The following is a 15,825-nucleotide window of genomic DNA, read 5'->3' on the forward strand; positions in this document are numbered from 1 at the left end:
TCATCCATGTTGTGAACATCTGGCCTCAGACCACAGTTATCCCCCCTACGTTTTACCGGAAGTTGAACCGGAATAGTGGATATAGTGCCCTGGGCTGTTCAGCCTGTGTCAATGTTTTGGGAGTGACTTGTGATAGAAAGATTAGACATTGTAGTATGTTGCCAATGTTTTGTTAGCCACAATCTGTGAAGGTATTGATTCCAGCTTCCCATGACTAGACCCCAAGTTGAAGGCCGCTCTGTGTGTTTCGGGTCGAAACTTCCGGTGAGCACTGTTGACAGTGGTTACTGCGAAAGATAGCTGGTGAATGCAGGCCGAAAATCTGCGTTTTAAGTGCTAAGTGGCAGGTGGGTCAGCATGCAACGAAGGAACAGCCTACGACCGATAGTTATTTTGTCGGGCAGTCATGTCACTGTAGATAGCAAAAAAGGAAATTAATTGTGGTCTGAGGCCATCTCAGTCCTGAGTCACGCTTGGGTTCTCTCCCTTTGACACACCGGGATATAACTGGAATAATGTTAATAGCCTCAAATAGATTGTTATTTATGCATCTCACTGACAGATTTCAGTTACTTTAGATACATTACCTTTGAGTTGACTGATATTGTGAAACATATTGCCCCCCCAAAATGATTACTTTATCTGTTTTGAGCAACTGAGGAATACACCATTATCCGTAGGATCTACGCACGTACATGTACGTAGACGATCCGGGGTGGAAAGGCCTTCAGCAACCAATGCTTGCCGTGGAATGCGACAATGCTTGTCGTAAGAGGCGACTGATGGGATTGTGTGGTCAGGCTCACTGACTTGCGTGAATCGATGCTCACTAGGTCAGTCACTGGATTGTCTGATCCAGACTCGACTGTTTACAGACCCCCGTTATATAACTGTAATATTGATGAGCACGGCGTTAAACAACAAACAAACAAACAACCGTAGACTCTCAAAGTATTACCATGCTTGTGCACATGCAAACACACATACGGATAGACTAAAGAGACAACACATGTAGACAGTTATTATCCGATTGATTGATGTTTTCATTGTCCGTGATTTTAGTGCTACAATAATACCACTCGGATAATGCGCAAATCCTGGAGATACGACTGCACGTGTCCTAATTCTAGTAATGCGGCCACGTCTTGATGAGGGCGTACAGCTTGGTCCCAGGACAGGCGGTGGCACCAACATCTCGGTGGCCCCTGAGGATGTAGTTGGACTGGATCTTGCCTTTAGACACCCCACAGGCTATCAGCTTCTGCACGGTGACCAGGGCCTTGGAGTCGGGGAGACGCTCCATGAAGTTGCCCATCATACAGAACCCTGGTTGAAAGCAATACCACTTTAATATAAACACAGTCGATCTTTATATTGTAATATACAGGAAACACATCATACAGAACCCTGGTTGAAAGCAATACCACTTTAATATAAACACAGTCGGTCTTTATATTGTAATATACAGGAAACACATCATACAGGACCCTGGTTGAAAGCAATACCACTTTAATATAAACACAGTCGATCTTTATATTGTAATATACAGGAAACACATCATACAGAACCCTGGTTGAAAGCAATACCACTTTAATATAAACACAGTCGGTCTTTATATTGTAATATACAGGAAACACATCATACAGAACCCTGGTTGAAAGCAATACCACTTTAATATAAACACAGTCGGTCTTTATATTGTAATATACAGGAAACACATCATACAGAACCCTGGTTGAAAGCAATAGCAGTTACAAAAAAACTATATATTGTGATATAAGATAGCTACGCGATAAAAGCAAAGAGCAATGACGAGTTTAGCGTGGTTTATTTCACGATAAAACATAGTTCTGTCATGACGTCATTTCTGGAGATTCGAAAATGCGCTCGCAACTTGATGACGTCGTATATATGATGACGTTATTTTTTAGAAGGGAGTGATTTGTTCCTCAAAGATGTAGCCGGGCAACGAAGACAAACGATCGCATCCCAAAGCGAAAGAGATATGACAATCGGTATTTGGAGGCAATGTACACGTTATCGACGTGTGGATTGTGAGAATATGCGGGAAATACCCACCTCTGCGTAAAATGGACTTTTCCGACATTACGGAAGTTGGATCCTAATGAGGGAGTCATCATTATTTAAATAGGGATAAATATTTTGTAAGCTTGTACATTTTATTATCATCCTTAAACAGGCTGTTCACAATGTTCATATCTCATATCGTCGTTGTTTATCGTTCACTAAAACACTGCAGGGAGAATAAACCAGTTGGGGCTGCGCTCCTCGCGGTTTATTCTCCCTACAGTGTTTTATTGTATGATAAACAACGACCTCGAGTCGTCAATTTCTTAAATAAACAGGAAACACATCATACAGAACTCTTGTTGAAAGCAATTGCAATTTACAATGTACGCATTTTAAACCTTTATATATAATAATTCACTTCAATATTATTTTTTTATGAAGGTGTGGGATATATTGGTTAATTTATATATAAGATAGTGGATGGGTTAATTTAAGGGGAATTAGTAGGGGCGGCTGACGTATACTTATATATAGTACCTACCTTAGCAGTCATTTATTGTAGGAGCAACGGTTGCAGGGGATTGATTCTACCCCATCTCCACGGAGGTGTTTAACATGTGATGTCAACAGAAGAGATGACCATGTACTGCTAATACGGGTGATAAACGAGGAAGCGGATGTGTTGGGTGTGTTGCAAGAACGACAACTCCCTTCCTAAGCGCGGACGCAGCTTTACAATACAGAGCATATTGCTGTCTGAGTGTTGGACCTACCTAGTCCGACAGAGTTATAGCCCTTGGTGTGAGCGCCGACGATATCCCAGCCGCGACCCTCGTAGGCATTGCCGTCCTCGCCGATCAGGAAGCTGTAGCCGACGTCGTTGAAACCTGAACATGTTTAAGGAATTCAATAGCTGCACGAGTATGTTCAACTGGATGTGAGAACCACGTTTGACTACAACTTTTTATAAATTCAAAATGGCTTCTTGCAGAGCCCACCAGGCAATGAGCCGTTAGGATGAGATGGTAATGTGGATGCAGGTACCATAGGATGTATACTCCCCAGGGAGCTGAGAATATTTACAATTATAATAATTATTATCATGAACAGATTAAAATAGTAAAAAAGGAAAAAGAGGGTTTGGGTGATCCTGGCACAGTCAGGCTGGTTAGGCCTAAGGCACCAAGAACAATGGGGTGTCGGACAACTTGGTACTTCGGATGCAAGCGTGACATTTCGAATGCGAGGTCTGCATATTAGCCATGTTTTTCCTGAATCTTATCGATCACATTAGTGTCAAAAGGGACAGAATATTAAATGATATAAATGATTTCAATGGATTTATCAAAAAGGACAAGATCAGGTTTTTTGACCTGGATACGTCTGAGGCTGTATACGGGCCTATTCCAAAGAATTATATATTTATCATTTTCCATGACGCCCTCTACATATTCCGGGACGTACCATGGATGGACCTCTGTGTAAAAAATACAAGCATTGTGAAGACGGTAATAAAATGATCGAGCAGCACCATCATGTAGCTTAAGATACTGTGTTTGTGCCAAAGCTTGGCATCCACTGACAATGTGTTGGACAGTCTCATAAAATTCATTACATAATCTACATTTTATTTTTACATTTTGATGTAAAATCACACACTGACGGTTTCGAGTGGGAAGTGTCTGGTCCTGAGCAACAAACAGAAAGCTTTCTGTTTCACTTTTCAGTAAACACGATGCAGTGGTCGATCAGATTGCGTCTCTTTGAGTCTTGGCAGATTTGATATGGCACTTCGCTTTGTTGACACTCATTTCTGTACCATCCAGCAGTACAGAACCATCAACAAAATCAGAATTGACATTGAGATAATAATGATGATGATGATGACGATGATTATGATTATGATTTTTATTATTCCCCATGTATCAGTGTGTGAACGCTGAAATATATTAATTGAATTAAGTCCTACACGGTAAATACCAACCCCAGTCATGACAATGTTCCGATTGTAAACACGTCTCAAAGCTATGACAAGGTCGTACGGCCAAATATATCGAAAGAGTCACGTTGACGGACCCATTGCGCACAGAGGGTAAGCTACTACTTATAAGAGAACGAATGCACCAGCGACCATTCTACCCAACATAATTGCCAATGGATAAACGTTGCAAAATATATACCCGAACAACGTCAGTTACTGAGATATTATTTTACTAAATGAGTATTCATATAACGTCACATGGCATACCACGTGAGTCCATATGGTCTCTCTGATAGGCCCTCGCCATGGCAGCACACGACGTCTCAGTGTGACAGGCAGCACTGGCGCCGTGGTGGATGAAGGCGTATTTCACTGCGCCGTGAAGGTGTAGTTGGCCGGCCGTGGGTGTCCTGGCCCCCCACTCGGACTTGGAGAGGATGCGGGGACAGCCGGCGTGGGTGCTGGAGCCTGCAACAAGTGAGGTATTATCACAGTGATGCGTAACCATGTCCTCAGTTTATCCTTCCTACTCGCTACGATGTTCCATGGCCCTGATGCATTTTCATTTTTACTCAGTCATGATCAGTCACAGTCGACGAGAGCGGTCGGGTAGCCTAGTGGTTATAGCGTTCGCTCGCCACGCCGAAGACGTTCGATTCCCGTGTGTGTGTGTGTGTGTGGGGGGGGGGGGGGGGGGGGGGGGGGGGGATTGGGTGTGTGTTTGTGGTGGGAGTGAACTACTCTTTTGGTCTACACTTGCTAGTTTGTGTCTTAGTGTTAAGGTCAGTGGAAACTGACGAGGGATAACCTTTCAGCTTTATATTTATCAGTGTTTGTATCAGCGTGTGTATCAGCATGTGTACCAGTGTGTGTACCAGCTGAAGGTAAAACGCCGGTGTAGAATAGGTCTTCAGCAACCCATGCTTGCCATAACAGACGACTATGCTTGTCGTAAGAGACGACTAACGGGATCGGGTGGTCAGGCTCCCTGACTTGGTTGATTGCATGTTATCTTACCCCAATTGCGTGGATTGATGCTCATGATATCAATCACTGCATTGTTTGATTTGGACTCGATTATTTACAGACGGACACGGTTTTATGCCCCCCCCCCCCCTACCAGTGTGTCGTCCCGTGTTGGGGTGGGTGGTCACCGACGAGGGACAATCCTACATGCCTTCCATTACCAGTGTGTGTACCAGTGTTGGGGTGGGTGGTCACCGACCACGGTCACGGCTACATGCCTCCCCTTACCAGTGTGTGTACCCGTGTTGGGGTGGGTGGTCACCGACGACGGTCACGGCTACATGCCTCCCCTTACCAGTGTGTGTACCCGTGTTGGGGTGGGTGGTCACCGACGACGGTCACGGCTACATGCCTCCCCTTACCAGTGTGTGTACCCGTGTTGGGGTGGGTAGTCACCGACGACGGTCACGGCTACATGCCTCCCCTTACCAGTGTGTGTACCCGTGTTGGGGTGGGTAGTCACCGACGACGGTCACGGCTACATGCCTCCCCTTACCAGTGTGTGTACCCGTGTTGGGGTGGGTAGTCACCGACCACGGTCACGGCTACATGCCTCCCCTTACCAGTGTGTGTACCCGTGTTGGGGTGGGTAGTCACCGACGACGGTCACGGCTACATGCCTCCCCTTACCAGTGTGTGTACCCGTGTTGGGGTGGGTGGTCACCGACCACGGTCACGGCTACATGCCTCCCCTTACCAGTGTGTGTACCCGTGTTGGGGTGGGTAGTCACCGACGACGGTCACGGCTACATGCCTCCCCTTACCAGTGTGTGTACCCGTGTTGGGGTGGGTAGTCACCGACGACGGTCACGGCTACATGCCTCCCCTTACCAGTGTGTGTACCCGTGTTGGGGTGGGTAGTCACCGACGACGGTCACGGCTACATGCCTCCCCTTACCAGTGTGTGTACCCGTGTTGGGGTGGGTAGTCACCGACGACGGTCACGGCTACATGCCTCCCCTTACCAGTGTGTGTACCCGTGTTGGGGTGGGTGGTCACCGACGACGGTCACGGCTACATGCCTCCCCTTACCAGTGTGTGTACCCGTGTTGGGGTGGGTGGTCACCGACGACGGACACGGCTACATGCCTCCCCTAACCAGTGTGTGTACCCGTGTTGGGGTGGGTGGTCACCGACGACGGTCACGGCTACATGCCTCCCCTTACCAGTGTGTGTACCCGTGTTGGGGTGGGTGGTCACCGACGACGGTCACGGCTACATGCCTCCCCTTACCAGTGTGTGTACCCGTGTTGGGGTGGGTGGTCACCGACGACGGTCACGGCTACATGCCTCCCCTTACCAGTGTGTGTACCCGTGTTGGGGTGGGTGGTCACCGACGACGGTCACGGCTACATGCCTCCCCTTACCAGTGTGTGTACCCGTGTTGGGGTGGGTAGTCACCGACGACGGTCACGGCTACATGCCTCCCCTTACCAGTGTGTGTACCCGTGTTGGGGTGGGTAGTCACCGACGACGGTCACGGCTACATGCCTCCCCTTACCAGTGTGTGTACCCGTGTTGGGGTGGGTAGTCACCGACCACGGTCACGGCTACATGCCTCCCCTTACCAGTGTGTGTACCCGTGTTGGGGTGGGTAGTCACCGACGACGGTCACGGCTACATGCCTCCCCTTACCAGTGTGTGTACCCGTGTTGGGGTGGGTGGTCACCGACCACGGTCACGGCTACATGCCTCCCCTTACCAGTGTGTGTACCCGTGTTGGGGTGGGTAGTCACCGACGACGGTCACGGCTACATGCCTCCCCTTACCAGTGTGTGTACCCGTGTTGGGGTGGGTAGTCACCGACGACGGTCACGGCTACATGCCTCCCCTTACCAGTGTGTGTACCCGTGTTGGGGTGGGTAGTCACCGACGACGGTCACGGCTACATGCCTCCCCTTACCAGTGTGTGTACCCGTGTTGGGGTGGGTAGTCACCGACCACGGTCACGGCTACATGCCTCCCCTTACCAGTGTGTGTACCAGTGTTGGGGTGGGTGGTCACCGACCACGGTCACGGCTACATGCCTCCCCTTACCAGTGTGTGTACCCGTGTTGGGGTGGGTAGTCACCGACGACGGTCACGGCTACATGCCTCCCCTTACCAGTGTGTGTACCCGTGTTGGGGTGGGTAGTCACCGACGACGGTCACGGCTACATGCCTCCCCTTACCAGTGTGTGTACCCGTGTTGGGGTGGGTGGTCACCGACGACGGTCACGGCTACATGCCTCCCCTTACCAGTGTGTGTACCCGTGTTGGGGTGGGTAGTCACCGACGACGGTCACGGCTACATGCCTCCCCTTACCAGTGTGTGTACCCGTGTTGGGGTGGGTGGTCACCGACGACGGTCACGGCTACATGCCTCCCCTTACCAGTGTGTGTACCCGTGTTGGGGTGGGTGGTCACCGACCACGGTCACGGCTACATGCCTCCCCTTACCAGTGTGTGTACCCGTGTTGGGGTGGGTGGTCACCGACGACGGTCACGGCTACATGCCTCCCCTTACCAGTGTGTGTACCCGTGTTGGGGTGGGTGGTCACCGACCACGGACACGGCTACATGCCTCCCCTAACCAGTGTGTGTACCCGTGTTGGGGTGGGTGGTCACCGACGACGGTCACGGCTACATGCCTCCCCTTACCAGTGTGTGTACCCGTGTTGGGGTGGGTGGTCACCGACGACGGTCACGGCTACATGCCTCCCCTTACCAGTGTGTGTACCCGTGTTGGGTTGGGTGGTCACCGACGACGGTCACGGCTACATGCCTCCCCTTACCAGTGTGTGTACCCGTGTTGGGGTGGGTAGTCACCGACGACGGTCACGGCTACATGCCTCCCCTTACCAGTGTGTGTACCCGTGTTGGGGTGGGTGATCATCGACGACGGTCACGGCTACATGCCTCCCCTTACCAGTGTGTGTACCCGTGTTGGGGTGGGTGGTCACCGACGACGGTCACGGCTACATGCCTCCCCTTACCAGTGTGTGTACCCGTGTTGGGGTGGGTGGTCACCGACGACGGTCACGGCTACATGCCTCCCCTTACCAGTGTGTGTACCCGTGTTGGGGTGGGTGGTCACCGACGACGGACACGGCTACATGCCTCCCCTTACCAGTGTGTGTACCCGTGTTGGGGTGGGTGGTCACCGACGACGGTCACGGCTACATGCCTCCCCTTACCAGTGTGTGTACCCGTGTTGGGGTGGGTGGTCACCGACGACGGACACGGCTACATGCCTCCCCTTACCAGTGTGTGTACCCGTGTTGGGGTGGGTGGTCACCGACGACGGACACGGCTACTCGCCTCCCCTTACCAGTGTGTGTACCCGTGTTGGGGTGGGTGATCACCGACGACGGTCACGGCTACATGCCTCCCCTTACCAGTGTGTGTACCCGTGTTGGGGTGGGTGATCACCGACGACGGTCACGGCTACATGCCTCCCCTTACCAGTGTGTGTACCCGTGTTGGGGTGGGTGGTCACCGACGAGAGACACGCCTTCATGCCTCCCCTTACCAGTGTGTGTACCCTTGTTGGGGCGGGTGGTCACCGACGACGGACACGGCTACATGCCTCCCCTTACCAGTGTGTGTACCCGTGTTGGGGTGGGTGATCACCGACGACGGTCACGGCTACATGCCTCCCCTTACCAGTGTATGTACCAGTGTTGGGGTGGGTGGTCACCGACCACGGTCACGGCTACATGCCTCCCCTTACCAGTGTGTGTACCCGTGTTGGGGTGGGTGGTCACCGACGACGGTCACGGCTACATGCCTCCCCTTACCAGTGTGTGTACCCGTGTTGGGGTGGGTGGTCACCGACGACGGTCACGGCTACATGCCTCCCCTTACCAGTGTGTGTACCCGTGTTGGGGTGGGTGGTCACCGACGACGGTCACGGCTACATGCCTCCCCTTACCAGTGTGTGTACCCGTGTTGGGGTGGGTGATCACCGACGACGGTCACGGCTACATGCCTCCCCTTACCAGTGTGTGTACCCGTGTTGGGGTGGGTGGTCACCGACGACGGACACGCCTTCAGGTCCACGTAGTTCTCTGCAACCCATCCGTTCTGCAACAACAAGTCACCTTTACACACCAATTATAAATGAATATTCCCTTATTAACACATAAAAACAAATGTAAGATGACAACGGTCTTGATAAATATATATTGACCTACCTATTTCAGATATGGCAACACATACTTGTATATTTCGATGAGAAGGCATAACGAGTCCAAAACTGCTTATGTAACGTTTATGTAAATAGGAAATATTGGACGAATCGGAGGTGCTTCAAAACTAAAGCTAAATGTGTATTTAATTAAATTCGATGCTTCGGAGAAGGCCATTTCTAGCAGATTGAAAGAGTTTAGCATCTTCTTGATCCCAGCATTCAGCAATATTACAGCTATACCACATTGGCCTATGGATAATTTGAGTCTGGATCAGGCACACCATTTATTGACAATGTGGGACTGAATCTAGATCAGCCAAATCATTGACTTGACGAGTAAATAACGACAGGGAAGCGATGACACACAAGGGTGGGTCCAGCATTTTAAGGGAGGCGTCCAAAATATGAAAACCTTTTCGCAGTTAATTTAACTGCCTACAATATACTAGATTTGGTTTCAAAAAGGGGGAGGGGGATGTCCCCCGATCCGCCTATGACTCACAATCGTGAGGGCCACAGATTGACTCCCCGGCCGGATCCCACTTTTAGTTGGCCCTTACGACAAGATATAGTGTACTGGGACCAAACCACAGCGGGGGCACCACTTGCTCGTGGTATCTGTGTGCCTACCTTCCCATTATAGTCTATATGGGCCCACTCATAGCCACTGGCTTTGCTCTCATCTCCCTTGAACTGATAACAGAACCCGGGGTAGATGTTCCCAATTGTGCCATGGCTTGTTCCGGGTCCTGACCGGATGTGAACCGTGACCTTTCCACATGCGCATGTCGCTGCGCTGATGACCTCCACACTTGTTGCTATGAGCAACAACGCAGCTACAATCTGGCCGATCATGATCTACAATAAGTAACAAATATGTTCAACAAAAGGTAAAACTCAATTAAACAACACCAAAAGGCCAACATGTCAAGTTTTTCGTCGGATGAAAAGTAGATTGTAATTTTTTCAATAATTGGTTAGTTTTCGTGGTCATCACCGATGACGCCATTCGTGAAATTCTGAAAAGTTAGTACAAGAACGATGAATGTTTCTCAAGGGGGTTGCATGTTCATATTATAATACATGAAGGAATTGATAAGATGAAGCAAGTGAAAAGCTAGTCAGAAAACTATTGTCATGGATCTGTCACAAATAAAAGCGACAAAACTCTTTCAAATTCACAAGAAAACTTTGCAATTATACGATTGAGTCGATTGTACAACTATATCTCCAGGTGTTGTCAAAGGTATTGTGAATAAAACACAGATATGCTTACTGGGCACCACTGGTTCAGTCCCATTGTGTTCGAGATAACATCTCCTTTACGTAAAACATCAGCTATCAGACATGACACAGAGCTAATTAAATGTAGCATTAATCGTCAAGTGGCGTCAGGGATAAGTGTGTGAGTGAGTGAGTTGGGTTTAACGCCGCTTCTAACAGTATTCCAGTTATATTGCGGCGTGTCAGCTTAATGTGGGAGGGGAGCCCGAAGTGATGCAGGTCTCAGACGTTTACCACTTCGGTGAAACCCACGAGCACGGGTATGGTGCTGACAAACATTAAAACATAATCGGGGTGAACCGGGATTCGAACCCACAATCATAGGTTTCTGGCGTGCCCAAGGGAGGTAACTCTGCACAGCGAATCGCGGCACCTTAGACGACTGGACCACCCGTACCACCGCGTCAGGGATTACCACGGGATTATATATGCATATCATGAAGCTGAGAATTGTCACATTTAGGTTTATTGAATTACTTGACTCGCACCGAATACAGTTATGTCTTTGAAAGGTATTTAGAAGTGAAGGAAGAGAATTTATGGATGCTAACTGACGAAGGAATATGTATATACTCCGAAAAGTTGTGTTCCTCATAATAAAAAAGGGTTGACATCAATAAATTATCTTCCTTAACGGATACAGTGTACTGTTTTTACATATCTGGCACCGACTATCCGATATCTGACAATAGGTGTATGACAAAGGGCCTACACATTGTCGACCTCCATTGACTGTGTGTTTGCTTATTAAGAAGCCGTTCCAGCATTGAAAGCGTAGCCGCAAGATGAGGTTAATGCGTATATATATCCTGCTTTGCCAGTTGCAGAGTTTAAAACCAACAAATCTCATTATCTTTCCATATCTGCAATCAAATATATCGGCCGCGTATTTGTTACTTACCTTAAAAACTGGATCAGGAGCAGAAATACCTAGCAAAATGGCCTGATAAGAAAACAGGTAGGACAAGATAACCTATACTGCTCAAAATCTGCTAAGGATACCACCTTTAAAGGTTATATGTCAAAATGCGTGCATCTGTTGAAATAGACAAAGACAATATTGTGTAAAGATGTTTCCTGAACAAAAGTCCGTTGTCAATGCCACACAATCCAACAAACAACATGTCACCAATTATCAGTCAAACCACGCGTCAAAATGAGAGTATCTAAAAAAACCCACTTAAACGTAAAAGAATCACGAAAATTCAAGTACAACTCAGTTGCGCGTATTTGGTCCAAGTGATGCGATCACAGCCTGGCACCGTCGTCTCCCTATAAGTGTCTTCATGGTTGCCAAGGGATGATTGTTCCATTCTTCAGTAAGAACATTGCAGTGTTATTCCTGTAGAGTTGCCGGAAGGATAGGGCGTCGTGAGAGGGCCATCGCTCCATAGATGTTCGATAGGGTTGAGGTCTGGAGACCGGACTGGCCACTCCATGCGGACAATGGTCACCTGTGCTATGTAAACATCAACGACCCTTGCGTGATGATGTCGTGCGTTATCGTCCATGAGGATGGAGTTCGGTCCGATTGTACCAGCATGCGGTCTCTCGTACCCATCCAGAATATCATCCCTGTGGCACATCCTGCCCTGTTGTAGGACATTGTTCTTCCAGGTCTACTGATCCCACCCCAAATCATGATTGAGCCCCCTCCATAGCTGTTATGTTCGGCTACGCTGGAATCCTGATTCGTTGTCCTTGTCTACGTCACACTCGGGCACGGCGATCTGTGGAGTCTGGGCAGTATCTTGATTCATCAGTGAAAAGTACTGGAGCTGGTCTATCCAATTGACGTGATCTTCAGACCAATCCAAACGTGCCTGTCAGTGATGTTGGGTCAGGGGATGCGAATGCATGCCCTACGTGACCCGCACCACTCTCACGGTGACGATTGCGCACTGTCTTAGAAACGTTCACGCCACTGGCGTTCCGCAGGTCATTTCTGAGCGTGTTGGCACATACGAAATGATGACGTCTTGCTGCAGTCTGGAGAAACCTGTCGTCCAGCTGTGTGGTGGAACGCTGTTGATCACTTATGTCGCTTGACGGCTGATCCAAACGTCTGGTATCGATTCCATGCCCTGCTGACCAAACTTTGGCTGACACCAAACACGTTTGCAACGTGACGTTGTCTTGACCCCGTTTTAAGCATGCATTGCCCATACTTCTTCGGTCGTCAAACTACATCTTTGACCCTGAGGGGGCATATGTGCATGTAGTTGTTGCAATCCGTTGTGACAAATGCAGGTGTCTTCTCTGATAATGATGTCCAACGATTCTGTCAGATATATATATATATATATATATATATATATATATATATATATATATGCATATCATGAAGCTGAGAAATGTCACATTTAGGTTGGTTGAATTATTTGACTCACAACGATTACAGTTATATCTTTAAAAGGCATTTAGAAGTGAAGGAAGAGAATTTATGGATGCCAACCGATGAAGGAGTAAGAATATACTCCGAAAAGTTGTGTTCCTCATAATAAAAAAAGGGTTGACATCAATAAATTCTCTTCCTTAACGGATACAGTGTACTGTTTTTACATATCTGGCACCGACAATCCGATATCTGACAATAGGTGTATGACAAAGGGCCTACACATTGTCGACCTCCATTGACTGTGTGTTTGCTTATTAAGAAACCGTCCCAGCATTGAAATCGTAGCCGCAAGATGAGGTTAATGCGTATATATATCCTGCTATGCCAGTTGCAGAGTTTAAAACCAACAAATCTCATTATCTTTCCAGATCTGCAATCAAATATATCGGCCGCGTATTTGTTACTTACCTTAAAAACTGGATCAGGAGCAGAAATACCTAGCAAAATGGCCTGATAAGAAAACAGGTAGGACAAGATAACCTATACTGCTCAAAGTCTGCTAAGGATACCACCTTTAAAGGTTATATGTCAAAATGCGTGCATCTGTTGAAATAGACAAAGACAATATTGTGTAAAGATGTTTCCTGAACAAAAGTCCGTTGTCAATGCAACACAATTCCAACAAACACCATGTCACCAATAATAAGTCAAAACACACGTCAAAATGAGAGTATCTGAAAAAAACACTTAAACGTAAAAGAATCACGAAAATTCAAATACAACTCAGTTGCGCGTATTTGGTTCAAGTGATGCGATTACAGCCTGGCACCGTCGTCTCCCTATAAGTGTCTTCATGGTTGCCAAGGGATGATTGTTCCATTCTTCAGTAAGAACATTGCAGTGTTATTCCTGTAGAGTTGCCGGAAGGATAGGGCGTCGTGTGAGGGCCATCGTTCCACAGGTGTTCGATATCTAAGTAAACATCAACGACCCTGGCATGATGATGTCGTGGAGTGGAGTTCGGTCCGATTGTACCAGCATACGGTCTCACGTACACATCCAGAATGTCATCCCTGTAGCACATCCTGCCCTGTTGTAGGACATAGACATTGTTCTTCCAGATCTACTGATCCCAACCCAAATCATGATTGAGCCCCCTCCATAGCTGTTATGTTCGGCTACGCTGGAATCCTGAAATCGTTGTCCTTGTCTACGTCACACTCGGGCACGGCGATCTGTGGAGTCTGGGCAGTATCTTGATTCATCAGTGAAAAGTACTGGAGCTGGTCTATCCAATTGACGTGATCTTCAGACCAATCCAAACGTGCCTGTCAGTGATGTTGGGTCAGGGGATGCGAATGCATGCCCTACGTGACCGGCACCACTCACGGTGACGATTGCGCACTGTCTTAGAAACGTTCACGCCTCTGGCGTTTCGCAGGTCATTTCTGAGCGTGTTGGCACATACGAAATGATGACGTCTTGCTGCAGTCTGGAGAAACCTGTCGTCCAGCTGTGTGGTGGAACGCTGTTGATCACTTATGTCGCTTGACGGCTGATCCAAACGTCTGGTATCGATTCCATGCCCTGCTGACCAAACTTTTGTTGACACCAAACACGTTTGCAACGTGACGTTGTGTTGAACCGGTTTCAAGCATTCCCATACTTCTTCGGTCGTGAAACTACATCTTTGACGCTGAGGGGTGTATTTAGTTGTTGCAAACCGTTGTGACAAATGCAGGTGTCTTCTCTGATAATGATGTCCAACGATTCTGTCACGATAATCCAAACACAGGTTTTCAAGCACCTTGTGCACATCGTGCCCATGAATGCCTCTGCCCGTACATCATGATATTGAGGTGCTATAGGGGTTGCCCAATCAGTGTGTACCGGGATATTTCAATTATGTTTTTTGATATCATCAAACTTGATCCTTAGCAAAGTGTGAGTAGTATATATTGACCTAACATTGCTAGATAGTAGGCGAGTTTATTGAATGGACTGAGTGACTATGGTTTAAACGCCGGTTTCGGCAATATTCCAGGATTATGGGTACTTTGAGTATGTTGTACACGAACGGGAAATCGAACCTAGATACTCGGCGTGACGAGAGAACGCACTGACCGAAAGGCCATCCTACCAGCCCTTAGGGTGTGTGTGTGTGTGCGTGCGTGCGTGCGTGCGTGCGTGCGTGCGTGCGTGCGTGCGTGCGTGTGTGTGTGTGTGTGTGTGTGTGTGTGTGTGTGTGTGTGTGTCGTTTAACGGCTTAAAAATCAGTATTCCCGCTACTTGACAGCAGCTTGTAACTAATCGAGTTGGGCCATGCATAGACTAACATTTAGTCTCTGAAATCTTATATTACACAATATCCTTCTTGACTCTAAAAATCAAAAAAATTCCCTATGCTGATTTCAGAGCTAGCTTGAGCTGGCTAGACTTGCTTTTGTATGCATTTCTAGATTATTATTTTTTCATAAAATAAATATATTCCACGGTCATGGTGCAGGACTAGGCCAGGCACACTCCTGGTGTTAGTGTCCCACGCCGTTAGGGTACGATGACGTGCAATCAAACAATGGATCGAACAGATGTTATCAGTGAGGACGTCCAGCATTTCACATACAGTAAACTACGGTTATAACGAACTCAAAGAAACCACTAATTTTAATTCGTAATAACCGTAGTTCGTTATAAACATATATACAGCATATATACAACAAATAGTCGGGACTAAAAAGTAAGTTCGTTATAAGCGTGTTCGTTATAAACGTAGTTTACTGTATTATTTTTTCAGTGAACTTCAGATGACATGTTCTTTCACTTTTGACAAATTGACCCGAACCTCAGCAGACAGAAAAAGCGCATTATGTCATTGTGTTGTAGTATGGAATGATTTATCTATACAAGGTACAATACAAATAGAACGAAATAAATAAATTGAGATGGTTCAACTGGAATCTTCGGTAAACGTCTTGAACAAACACTGCTTCCCTT

General features: G+C 47.7%; 1 protein-coding gene across 1 annotated transcript; it reads right to left on the bottom strand.

Moving 5' to 3' along the window:
- Positions 1-1,012: 1,012 nt before the first annotated feature.
- On the bottom strand, positions 1,013-11,443 carry LOC124148077 (peptidoglycan-recognition protein SC2-like). Its single transcript, XM_048391812.1, has 6 exons — positions 11,395-11,443; positions 9,840-10,067; positions 9,019-9,103; positions 4,280-4,480; positions 2,805-2,918; positions 1,013-1,326 (listed from the first exon to the last, which is right to left on the bottom strand). The coding sequence occupies exons 2-6, from the start codon at positions 10,062-10,064 to the stop codon at positions 1,127-1,129; spliced, it is 825 nt and encodes a 274-aa protein (XP_048247769.1). The 5' UTR covers positions 10,065-10,067; positions 11,395-11,443; the 3' UTR covers positions 1,013-1,126.
- Positions 11,444-15,825: the final 4,382 nt, after the last annotated feature.

This window comes from Haliotis rufescens, unplaced genomic scaffold, assembly GCF_023055435.1.
Source record: "Haliotis rufescens isolate VD_foot unplaced genomic scaffold, xgHalRufe1.0.p SCAF_10, whole genome shotgun sequence".
In the NCBI taxonomy this organism is placed as follows: domain Eukaryota; kingdom Metazoa; phylum Mollusca; class Gastropoda; order Lepetellida; family Haliotidae; genus Haliotis; species Haliotis rufescens.

Coding starts and splice junctions, on each gene's coding strand:
- LOC124148077 (XM_048391812.1), bottom strand. CDS start 10,064: ATGATCGGCCAGATTGTAGCTGCGTTGTTGCTCATAGCAACAAGTGTG. Junction 9,104..9,839: donor ATATAGACTATAATGGGAAG/GTAGGCACACAG, acceptor TTGTTGTTGCAG/AACGGATGGGTTGCAGAGAA. Junction 2,919..4,279: donor AGACCATATGGACTCACGTG/GTATGCCATGTG, acceptor AAACATGTTCAG/GTTTCAACGACGTCGGCTAC.